Source organism: Quercus robur, chromosome 12 (genome assembly GCF_932294415.1).
Source record: "Quercus robur chromosome 12, dhQueRobu3.1, whole genome shotgun sequence".
In the NCBI taxonomy this organism is placed as follows: Eukaryota; Viridiplantae; Streptophyta; class Magnoliopsida; order Fagales; family Fagaceae; genus Quercus; species Quercus robur.
In genome coordinates, this window is record NC_065545.1 from 40,105,759 (window position 1) to 40,118,387 (window position 12,629).

The 12,629-nt window shown below is 34.8% G+C and overlaps 1 protein-coding gene across 1 annotated transcript; it reads right to left on the reverse strand.

The window, feature by feature from the left end:
- Positions 1-456: 456 nt before the first annotated feature.
- On the reverse strand, positions 457-3,889 carry LOC126709140 (ABC transporter G family member 14). The gene is made up of 5 exons (XM_050409247.1): positions 3,605-3,889; positions 2,589-3,378; positions 1,951-2,121; positions 1,571-1,758; positions 457-1,284 (listed from the first exon to the last, which is right to left on the reverse strand). Exons 1-5 carry the CDS (start codon positions 3,887-3,889, stop codon positions 634-636), a joined length of 2,085 nt encoding a protein of 694 aa, XP_050265204.1. The 3' UTR covers positions 457-633.
- Positions 3,890-12,629: the final 8,740 nt, after the last annotated feature.

Genomic DNA, 12,629 nt, shown 5'->3' on the forward strand with positions numbered 1-12,629 from the left:
AAATTTTGGACTGGAAGATTAAACTTTAAATGTGTAAAAAATTCAAAATCTTTTAGTCCAATAGAGGAAGGGGAAATAACAAGATAAAAAGTGACAATAGAGCTTCATTCTGGCCCGTTTGAATCCTTCTTGTCTATGGCTGTAAGGTGTTAACCTTAGTTATTCTTTTCTTTTCTCCCTGGCTGAGTGTTCTCTCTTTTTGTTGAGGAATCTATTAAACAAAAGTTTTCTTTTGGTTAGAAAGCCACTCAAAGATTTAAAATTCAGTTCTGCGCAAGAATACTGAGCTTCAAGATCTGGATGACATCTTTTACCTTTCCTATAAATTGATATGCATATCTTGCATGGTTCATTTCCTGTCACTTGTCATATGAAGTAGCTTATTTACTTTATTGAGAAAGTTATAAATTTTTTTATTCTCAAATTAAAGCTGCTGAGTTAGTATTGCTCTAAAAGTTGTAACAAAAACGCTAAAACATTTTGCATCCAACTCAGAGGGGAATTCATCAAAATTTCACAACTTGGTCACCATCTAAAACCTAAGCATTTATCATTGATTCATTATTCCTCAGTTGAAGAAGGAGAAAACTCTTGGATCTCTCTTGTGTTGATGACATGGGACTCTTATGGAATTTATCTCAACCGCACTCGATGCAGTGCTAAATAAGCAACAAGTCGATAACCCACCAACATTAGGCCCATGATGGCCACGTCTACCCATAAATGGTTCAGACCCATAGATTTGACTGCAGGGAAATCTCCAACTCGGCACATCACTCCTTTTGAGCACTCATAATAGTCATCCTCATTGTATTGAACCCCAAGAAGAAGCTTGTAACAGTAGTAGCTATAGCTTAAGTACTTGAGCCAGACTATGAAAGGAGGAATTTGTTGAACATAGTATCCTCCTGCTATGAGGAAAACAAGGGTTGTCACAGAAGCTAAAGTAGTGGCTTGTTTTATGTCCATAAGAATTGCACCAATGGCTAAGCCAAGACTTTGGGAGACAAGGACTGCGTAGAGAACAACTAGTAGTGAAAAAATAAAAGTCGCTGGTTCGGGTTTAAGTCCACCCATCCAATAGATAATGCAAACAAACGCAGTTGGGAGCGCAAGCTCCAGTGGCAGGTCTCCAACTGTTCTGGCTAGGAAGTAGGAAGACAGGTGATACATTCCTGATGATCGTTCCTTGATTAGCATTCTTCTTTCTTGGGGAAATGTGAAAACTGCATTGTAGAGTGGGTAAAATCCCCAGAATACAGAGAAGAAGAAGAGCAATGCAATCTGCATTCACAATGCAAACCTTGTTTAGCACATATAAGAAATTAAGGATACAAATTTCATATCAAAAGTAACTCCACTCCTGTTCAAATTCCACATTTCTGCCAAAATTTTGAAATGATATAATAGGAGATTAGAAATATTTTTTTGACATGAAATAGAGTCGACACAAACTTCAAAAGTCATTTGTATGTAGAACCTTAGCGTTACTACTACCAGATTTATGATATAAAAGTTGTTCTTGTATCATATAATTTATTTATAATTTTAAATTAGGAGTGATTCTTACGCGGTCTTCAATGTGAGATGTTGGGGTGTGCCACCATAAGAGTCCACCAAGTACGGCAACACTTATAACTTGGAAAATCCTGAGCCTGTTGAAGGCTTCAAACCTCCTCTCCCTCAGGCCCCTCTGGAGCAGTACCTTGAACTGATGCCACCAGCTTGTACACCATTGCTCTGATTTCATGTCATGTCCTGCATTGCTCAGTAATTTCAGTACTTCATATCAGTTGAAACTAAAGTTCAGAAGAAAAGAAAAACAGTGATCATTTGAAGCCAAAGGAAAAGGGGGAGGGGGGTGGGGGGTTGCTCCTGCATGAAGTTGACTGGTTGAGAGTGGATAAATTAATGGTTACAGCAATCACAGGGAGGAGAGAGAAGATTTACTTTTAGAACCATCTCTTGCATAATTGTAGTTGTTGGCATCGCAAAGCTCGGCTTTCAACCTTGTAGAAATGTTCTTGTCATAGGCTGAAATCAGGGTTTCCTTGACCAACTTCTGTTCTCGTTCTGCATTCTCACCTTGCTCAGTTGCTTGCTTGGAATCAGGGGCGATTCCTGAAATTTTGAATTTCCCACAATGGTCATGACATTGCATACATTTTTTCTCCGTCCAGATTAATTTAAATACAGCACAGTAAACTTGAGATATGTTAGATCTTACAGTATGAGCTACTGTTTGAAGTGAAAATTTGATTAGTATCTTTGAAGCACGTGAGTACGTGCGCGAGTGAAGATGTGTGTGTGTGTGTGTGTTAAAACTCAACTTTTTTACTAATAATTATTAGTTAAGCACAATGGGAGGTTGAAGATTACTTATGTTTCATTAAATAAACAGACAAATTATAGCTCCACTTTCAAAAGTAGGCCAAGTGACATCTCCAGCTCATGAGAAAAAATCAATTGAGGTTGGATAAAAAAGCAGATGCTGTCGTCTCCGTTTAGCTCTTACTAGCATTTTTATTTTGAAGGAAATAAAAAAGTCTTTTTATTTAAGCCTAGATGCTTAAAGAAGTTGAAATTACCGTTAGCAAGATCAAGTAAGAGATCAGCTGGATTGACGGTCATAGAAGTGGAAAAGTTGATTGAGGAAAAATATTCCAAGGCCGTAGAAGCAGGACCATAATAGATGGGGGACCCCTCAGAGAGTAAGACTACCTTATCAAACATGTGGTACAGCCTGCTTGAGGGCTGGTGAATGGTGGTGACCACAGTTCTACCCCCACTGGCAAGCTTTTTGACTGTGTTCAGGATGCGTTGAGCTGTGGTTGAGTCCAAGCCCGAGGTTGGCTCATCTAGCAATAGTAGGCTTGGATTAATTAGCATTTCCTGACCTATGCTCACCCTCTTCTTTTCTCCACCTGATATTCCTCTAAAGAGTGGCCCCCCTATCATGCTGTTCCGGCACCTAGTCAATCCCAGCTCAGTGATAACATTTTCCACATGCTGTGCTTTTTCCTCCTGAGTCAAGCTGTTGGGTAGCCTCAAGAGTGCGGTGAAAAAAAGAGTTTCGGTCACAGTGAGATGTGGATATAGAACATCATCCTGAGCAACAAATCCTGTTCTTCTTTTTATGGTACCAGAAAAAGGCTGACCATTGTATGTGATCTTTCCAGACAATTTACCATTTAGACGGCCTCCGAGAGCTGTAAGGAGGGTGGTTTTGCCACTCCCAGATGGACCTAACATTGCTAGTATCTCTCCTGGAGAAACAATACCTGTTATCCCATTCAATATGGTTTTTTCTCTGCTGGTCCAACTACCCCAACAGGATTCTTTCCGGTCCAAATTCACTTTATACACCACCTCCTCAAACTGTACAGAGAAACATAGAAAAGAAAGCAGGAAATTAGCATAAAGATTCTTCTTCATTATGTTAAATATATGACAATTGTTATGCTGGAAAATATTTGGTAATGTAATTTAAGAGTAAACAAAATATGATTCTTTATTGTTTATGCAACTACTGTATTACTACTATATATTATGCAGACAATATATGTTCTTGCTTTAAGAGAGAGGGAGAGAGAGAGATTATGACCTTTAAAGTTATAGGATACAAGGTGCGTTGATAAACAGATTGAGAATTGGCTTGTACAGGGTAGGCAAGGACAGCTGTGTTCTGGGGGTCGGACATCTCAGGCAGAGTTTCCATAGGATCACTGCCACCGTTTTCTGGTTTTGGCTCCATGCAGTTGAAGGGCACGGCTAAAATTATGTTGTTACTGCTTTTTGGTGTTGGTGTTGATGGTGGTGATGATTGAGGAAAGGGAGAAGTTAAGGAGTTCCTTTTAACTTGCTTCCCAAAGTGAACTGGAGAGCACATAAATATATAGCAGAGAGAGATGCATAAACGAGGATGTCCCCTGTGTGTCATTGTTCTATGATGTAGCCCTAGCCTCCATGGTGGGATCCACCTTCTTTTATCTTATAATTATTCTAACACTAATTCTTATAGCCATTATTTATAGAAATCTTCTTCCTAAGTTTCCCTTAATTAGCATCTCTCTTTGCTTCATCTTTTTAGGGTGACCATGGGTGCATAGATGTTCATGTCGCTAACATAAGAATAGGGTAGTTGGAAAATGGGATATGCTACAGATAAAGCCATATTGCAGTGGTGTGGAAAAAAAAAACTCTCATCAGTGCACTAAAAATATCACAAAGCAAATGAAGTACCAAAGTGCCAAATACAGCACTCCACTATTTTGGGGCTAAAAAAGCTATATTTTCTGAATCATTGTTCTTGTTTTGTTTTTTTGTTTTAAATGAATAGTGTTCTTGTTTATTAAGTATTAATGATGCACATACTATCAATACGACAATATGTTTTGTGCTTGTAAAATTGGGAAAAAGAAAGTAAATTGTTGGTTACTACCTAGTAGAGAATTCTAGTGCTTCTTGCTAATCCTTGGACTTGATGACTATCATAAGCCATTCTTGCAGGATTTATTATTTTCATCTTATAATCTCTTCAGAGTTATACACTGTATACTTTTCTATGTGCATTAGAAAATAGAAAGAGTTGAATATTTGAATACTGTCTAGTGATGAATAGTGGCGCTTGCCAGTTTTTTACCCAAGCACGCAAGTTATATTCACTCTTCATAGTCTTTCTGAACATGTACGCCACTAATATGTTACTGCATTGCAAACTAACATCTAAGTTCTCACTTTCATCTTCATTTTACTTTAAATCTGTTATTTACTTGGGTTAATTTTCATATTCCCTGCTTGTTATAGACCAAGCTTAGGAAAAGTCTAGTTGCAAACATTGAGAAGATGTATTTCACCTTTGCTCCTAAGAATTCTTTCATAAGATTTGAATCTCATCAATACTATTCCTTGGAAGTGGGAAAAAACTGCATATAATTTCAAACTCTTGGTTTGCTTGTGAATACTTTTGCTCTAAATTTTAGAGCCAAATATCATTATATGTTCATTCAATTCGCTTAAGAGCTGGATTTGCAGGAAATACACAACAGAAGGTGTAATACCTCTAACTACTAATAGTTAGATATATGAATACTAATATAGAAGAGGGTATTCAAGAATTTGTTAGTTATTATTTTATCAATTTTATGGAACCTCTTAATTTATCATCTTCTAGTCAGGAAATTAGCCTCTAAAAAAAAAGAAAAAAATTTGGGGATAAGATTGCCTAACAATTACTTCTCCCAAATACCGCAAAAGTGGAAGCTTTGTACATTAGGGTCTTATGACCTTAAGGGATGCGTGTGTGTGAAAGAAAGAGGTTGCTTACTTCTATTTTTTTGGGGGAAAAAGCAAACATACTATATGTTACAACATCAATAAAGAATCAAGTGAAGCACAGTTTTTTTTTTTTTTTTTTTGGTCTTTTTAATTGGGCCCTAACATCTATAGTTTTTATGTCTGTCATTATAAAATTTAGTAACATGGTGTGTACTAATGATTCTCTATGGAGCACATGCTAATATTATTAAAGCATTTCTTTCTTAATCTGAGGGATGGGAAATTTGATTGATTTTAAACCTCATACTAAACTAATAACAAAAGCAATTTAAAATTAGAAAAAAAATGAAAATTTTTGTGACTTCACACTTACTTTTCAGAATTTCTAAGGACAATGACACTATATATGCCTCTGTATTCAATGTAATTAGACCTAGGACATGAAGTGAAAGTTCTGTAAAGTATCCCCATATTCTTTGCCTTCTTTTTAGCATGTGTAATGGGTAACTATCCATCAAAATGTTAGTTAGTTAGTTGAGGTTTTTTTTTCTTCATATTTCCACATTCTTTATATATACAAATCACCAAAGTCAGTTTATTATACTTATAGTCAAGTCCTCAGACCCTCTTAAAGTCAAAAACTAGAATAGAATATCATCCAGAGGGAGCGGTTGTTGCCTCTACATTTATGAAGGACAAGAATATCTATAGGGAGAATTTTATTTTTTTAACATATGGGTACCACAAATGATGCTATTACTACTGTGTTATCTCTCCAACCTCACAGTGAGAATTTTAACCCTCTCTTTTTATTAAGCAAGAATAAGTTCAAAAGAATATAAGGAAGCAGAAAAGGTAGCCTGAATTGGAAGAGATAGCTAAACTGAGTTGATTTTGTCTATAGATTTCCAAGTGAACAAAAGTTAAAAGCAATGGCTTTTCCTTGTAAAGAAAACTGATTCTTATATTCTTTCTAATGTTGGTATTGATTTTCCACTGTAGTTTTCAAAATTCGTATCATCTCCAAACTTTCATATGACTGTTCATATCGTATAATTGCATGTGATTAAATCACTAATATTCATTCCCATAAAAAAAAAAAAAAAAAAATCACTAATATTCATTTAAAGTAAGGTCCCCAAGTTAGAAGATGCTAACAATTAAAGTCACCACCCCCTAATATTCTCTCTCTCCCATTATTTTTTTTCTTTCTTAAATATAAGCTGAATAAGAGAGAGAGAGAGAGGAATGATTAAAGAGAGAACCCATCAATCGGATTCCAATTTCTATCCATGAAAATAATTTTTTTTTCTTCTTTTGGGAAAGCACTGAGACAAGAGCAAATGGGTCCAGGTGGAGACAGCCTTTCTTCCTCCAAGACTAGGAGTCTTGAGCTACAGCTACTTGAAGCTGGGTGCGCATAACATTTGAGTGCACTCCTTTCAATCCCAACTTGTAATATATATATATATATATATATATATATATTAGGCTAAAATAATATTATGTTCCTTAAATTTTACCACTTCGTTTATTTTTCGTTCTTAAACTATTATAAATGTTTCATTTTATGCCCTTGAGCTTCAAAATAATCTTATTTTTCATCATTAAACTATTAAAAAAAAGTTTTTCTAAAAAAATTATTAGAAAAATTCTTTTTTATCCCTATTTTGTTTATAAACTATTGAATAAACCTCTTTACGCGGTTTGAGGATGAAAAAAAAGCCTTTTAAAGTTTAGGGACCCAAAAAAAGCTTTTAGTAAAGTTTATAGACCAAAAAAATATTTTAACTTATATTTTATATTAATGTAAATTAGGGACCTAATGCCATTGTTTTTCATAAATTAATAAAAGGAGAAGGAATTTGTTTTGGACAAAATTTAGCTACAAAATTGGTTGTAGCCTAAGGTTACAATTTTATTCAATATCTTTTTATTAGAGGTGAATTTTGACAAATCTACTATTAAATTACATTTTTTTTCTTATATCTTTCATACTTGCAAAAATTTTAGAAAATTACAGATCGATAGTTATATCATCAATAAATTGTTTAAATTGCAAAATTTTGTAATTTAAAATTATGCATAAAATAATTTTATAGATCATATAGTAAATAATATTCGATTGATACAAAATTTGACATGTGTATTAAGAGCATAAAAAATATTCAATTTAATGGTTAGATTTTCAAAATATGTAGTAATGTTTATTTTATTAAGTAAGGTTGTAATTTTAAATTACAACTAATTTTGTAACTAAACTTTATCCATTTGTTTTTTCTTCGAAGAGATCTTGAACAAAGAAGAAAGAAGAAAAAGGAAAATGAGTGACGTATAGTTAGAAACTTCTTGTAAAATCACCCTATTGTCAATGTTCTCTCTTGGCCTTGAAAAGAACAAAACAATCAAGAAAAATAGTAAAATAATCAAGAAAAATAGTGAGTAAAAATTCCCTCTCACTTTCGGCTCTCCACTTCATATTTGCATGGATGCTCTCCTTTTTCTTTAGGTATCCTTGCCCTAGGCCAATCTTATCAGCCGGACACTTATGGGGATAGTTTATTCATTCGTGCCTCCATATCGTGATGAAATATTCTTTTTATCTCATTCATAATTGGAAATTATAGATACCTTCTGCCCTGTTGACTAATTTTTGTTCCATTTGCAATTTAGAATTGAAAATAGATTTTCTCACACAATAAGTCTAAATACACCCCCCAAAAAAATTCTTTTTTATAATCGTTAAAGTGATAATTTTTTTTTGATCAAATTAAAGTGATAAGTTGTGAATAATATAAATAGTAAGATAATGTTAGTGATGAATAATACATAAGATAATCAATAATAACCTATCACATTAATGAAGTGTATATTGTGTCTATACTCTATAGCATTAATATTTTTTTAGATGGATGGTTCTTGTTCAAAATTCAAACTAGGACATTGTGCACTTGGAGAAGTATAATAATATTATTAGTGTCGAAGTGTTGTGTATAATAACTCTTGGGATATAAAAAAGTGAATCTTGACTCTTGATGGAACTTGTAATAGTTTTTATTTTTATTTTTTTTTATTTGAGAAACAAACTTGTAATAGTTAATATTGGAAAGTAGAGATAACGATTGAAATTCGTAAAAAAATCAGTAAGTCCATTAAACAATTATAAACCAGTTTTGCTTTCTTTGGAAATATTATTTACCTAGTTCAATGCACTTAATCATCGCATCAATCGATGTTCATACTGTATCTTCCATTTTAACTCCAACAACATGACAATCTTAATTCTTAACTCTTGGGGGAAGGAATGATTCTTTATTTTTCATTGGATTGAAAATTGAAATACAATTTTTATTTGTAATGCAATCTCGTTCTCCCCACTACCTTGAAGTTGTGGATGGTTTTAGGGATCAGGAACTGCATTTGATTCTAAGGTTCCGTTTGAGAGTTTATAAGAGAATGGAATGGAATAATCATTAGAGAATGAAAAAGAATAGAATGGAATGGAATGTATTTAAGTAAGGGAAAGGAATGGAAAAAAATGGAATGGAATGAAATTAAGTAACCTTGATTGGATATTTTAAAATAAAGGAATCGAAAGAAATGAAAATGAATGGAATATAAGCAATCTTATTTAGGAGCAATATGGAGGAAATGGAATGGAATCATTTTATGACAATATTACTATTAGACCCCTATTTTAAAATAAAGGGTTGGATATATAATGATATTCTGGGAATTTTAGTAAAAAAATCATTAAATTTAATTCTATTCCCTCACATTCCTCCCAATTTCGGGGGGAAAGAAAATTTGAGGTTTTAAGATAATAGAGATAAATGAGTTTTCCCTTATACTTATTCTATTCCCTCCCACATAAACTCCCAAATAAGAGAATGGGCTTTCCATTCCCTCCATTAAAACTCCCAAACAAGGGAAGGGAAGAATATTTTAAAATTATTTTTTTCATTCATTTCCATTCCATTCAATTCCATTCCTTCCTCCCAAACGAGGCCTAAAGGAAAGTTGATAAGGTACTTTGAATGCATAGAATTCTTGTAATACTTTGGGAGATTCTACTAGAAGCTAGGAACACTGTTTAACTCAATAGTTTAATTAATATGAATTTGGAACCAATTATGTTATATTAATTCTTCAATTTCATTACTTTTTCTTCAAATAAGACTTCCCTCACACATGTACGTCCAAACAATTTTCTCCCACGTGTCTCTATCGGCCATGAACAGGTCTTACTTATGGACTTTTTCCTTCTCCCGTGCATCATTTATGGGCCGTGTGCACCATGCATAGGACCACATGTCAACCTCACACACTCAAGAAAATCTTTCATGTCTTGTGGGGTCCACCCCCCATGTGTGAGAGAGGATACATGCACCCGATGCATGTAATACCACCTCCACACACTCATCCACAGGAATCTTGTACATCCATGAATATGGCAAAGGGACCTTGATAATCTTGCTGCACACCATCACAGCCTCTAATACCACTTATTAGGACAATGAAAGCCCGTGCACTACCAAGTACTAAGAAAAATCAATCACACATGAACACAACAAATTTACATGAAAAACCCTTCAGTACATAAGGAAAAAGCACAAGATAGATTCAACCAATCATTGTAATAAAACAGAGATTACAATACTCAAATTTATGCCAAAAACTTGTGAAATCTCAATTAGAGTAGAAACACTAATACTTGTTTAGACCCCCAATTTTAAATTACAGCTTAATTGTTTTTACTCTAACTTAACTAAGTACGGAATAAGAGTAAAAGATGCATAATAAACTGATACACTACTCTAATGCATAAGCAAGTGCAGTAAGCGATAAATGTAAAGCTTAAAGAGTAGGGAAGGGAGATGCAAACACAAGATAACACCGAGACGTGTTATCGAAGAGGAAATCGAAATACTCAGTGAAAAAGCTCTTTGCGGCCCTCCAAGCCAAAATCAATCCACTAGTGAATAAGTTGGAGTACACGAATATCAAAAAGACCCTCCAAACCTAATTTACCCAATCTACTTGAGCCCTCTAAGCTCCAACTACCAACGGACTTCTTGGAATCTTGTCTTCACTAGTTATTCGAATCCCGCAATTCCACCCGATTGCATCCGCCACTCAATGGCTTCTTCCAATGCTTCCCATAAGCACCAAAACTTCTCTTAACATTCAGAATGGGTGAGGTAAATGTGTGGCCTAAGAACCTCTCAAGGATATGTAGATGGAGATGTAGAAGTAAATAGAAACTCTAGAGCAATGATGTAGAGGATTGTGAGTAAACCTTTTTTAACTCTCAAGTGTTTGGTTAGGGTTTTCTCTCTCAAAAGTTTCTTGTAAATACTTCTTGTTCTTCTTTACATTTAGTGGGTAATGAAGGTTTATATAGTGTTGGTAAAGATATGAGAAAATGCACACTCAAAATAATCAGGCAGAGAGTTTCGTGGGTCACTTGTGACTTGGCCTGAGTCGTGAATGACTCACGAAATCTAGTCTGTCAAAAATTCTTCAAATTCCAGCATGTGCTTCTCTCATGACCTGTTTCGCGAGTTAGCACTCGCGAGCTAGTTGCGAGCTAGTCGCGAAATCCTCATCTTCACAAAATCTTCACCAAACTCTTACACACAACCCTTACATTAAATCCCACAAAAATACAAGGAAATGATTGAACAGAATTACAATCAAATTTGACACGGAATTAAAGCCAACATAAAACATAGTTGTAAATCACAACTTTACAACTTGAATTCACAATAAATTGGAAAAAATAAAAGAGCTACTCTATATGAATAATAGAATCTTACTGCCAAAAAAAAAAAAAAAAAAAGGAACCTAGTGAAACCAATATCTCAGCAAAATCTTTGCTTTATTATAGTAAGAAATTTTGAGTGCTACAACCACATGTAGTTGAATTATTCAGAATGGAAATCTTGCTACGTATTGTAATTTCAAATACCACTGGTTGGGCGGAGAGAATACCTTAAGTAGATCCCAATTAAAGTCCTCTTAACCTAAAAGTTTAACCGTTTTAAGTCCATAGATTTAGGCTCAATTATTTTTTTCATGTGGGACTTCCACTCACAAATCACAAATATAAAAATAAGGAGTTTCTTTCAAAACTTTAATTAACTAACCGTGTGGTTTATAGAATTGATGAAGTACAAAAGCCCTTGAATGATTGTTTGGCTTAGTGCTTGTATGAAGTCATCAAGTGCGAATGGCAAATAGGTATCTCGCCTCAGTCCCTACTCAAAAAGCCCATATATTTATCACATACCATCTTTTGATAAACCTTTTTTTATAGAAATCTTTTTTATTCTCCTTAGTAAAGCCTTAAATACTAGCCACTTGCAGTCAATTAAACGAATCATGTTTTGCCATTTTGATATGTTTTTAATTTGGCTCGAAAGAACGGTAAAGAGAAAAAATCCAATCAATAACTTTCTGCTTTTTGAGGCATAATTTCATGTGTTGACCAGACATAAATCTCCAAACAATTCATTACGTGCTTTTCCTTCTTTTCTTTTTTTTTTTTTTTTTTTTTTTTTTTTTTTTTTTTTTTTTGTTGTGTGTGTTTGTTTTTCCAAAAAAAAAAAAAAAAAAAAAAAATCATTATGTGACTATTCAAATAAGTATTTACATGTGTAAGAACCAAGTGCAAGACTTCTGGACCTTAGGTCACTTGGGCTCACAATTTATTTGTAGTGGGTTTAAGTATTTCCTACAATGGGTCGTTCTCGGCAGAGAGACTCAAAGTGACACCCAGTTAGCACCCTCTCCTTGACTGTTTTCTCTCAATTTTTCTGAACCCCTTCTTCTCCCAACTTTCTTCTATTTATAGCCAAGGTTAGTGGGAAGATCATGATTATAGTCACCGTTGGTGCTATTGAAGGTCCAGTATTATCTGGTTAAAGTGGTTGTTCAGGTGAAAGGGCGGTGCAGCATTTATGATCTTGGAATTTGGTTCCATTTTCACCGATTATGTTCGGCAACTCACGTTCCCGTGCATATCATGACCTTCCCAGATATGACTCATGCGCTCTACCGGGAAAGATTAACCGGTCAACTCTGGGAACTTAATACCCAAAACTTGTTTTTACTCTAAGGCAGTTTCAAGGAGGGCATAAGGTAACTAGAACTTTCTGATGGGCCTGCGCCCAAGGCCGATATGGGCTTGGGTCCGGGGCCTAGATGGGTCTGGGCCCAAGGCCAGTATGGGCTTTGGAAGCTCGGTGCCGTACAATAGCCCCCCCTTGATTCATACTCGGTCGCCGAGGAGGATCAAGGAGCTGCCTGGGCCTTTTGACCTCGGGAATCTTCTAGCCTGGGACTTCTGG

Coding starts and splice junctions, on each gene's coding strand:
- LOC126709140 (XM_050409247.1), bottom strand. CDS start 3,889: ATGTGCTCTCCAGTTCACTTTGGGAAGCAAGTTAAAAGGAACTCCTTA. Junction 2,122..2,588: donor CTTACTTGATCTTGCTAACG/GTAATTTCAACT, acceptor TCAAAATTTCAG/GAATCGCCCCTGATTCCAAG. Junction 1,285..1,570: donor CATCTCACATTGAAGACCGC/GTAAGAATCACT, acceptor TTGTGAATGCAG/ATTGCATTGCTCTTCTTCTT.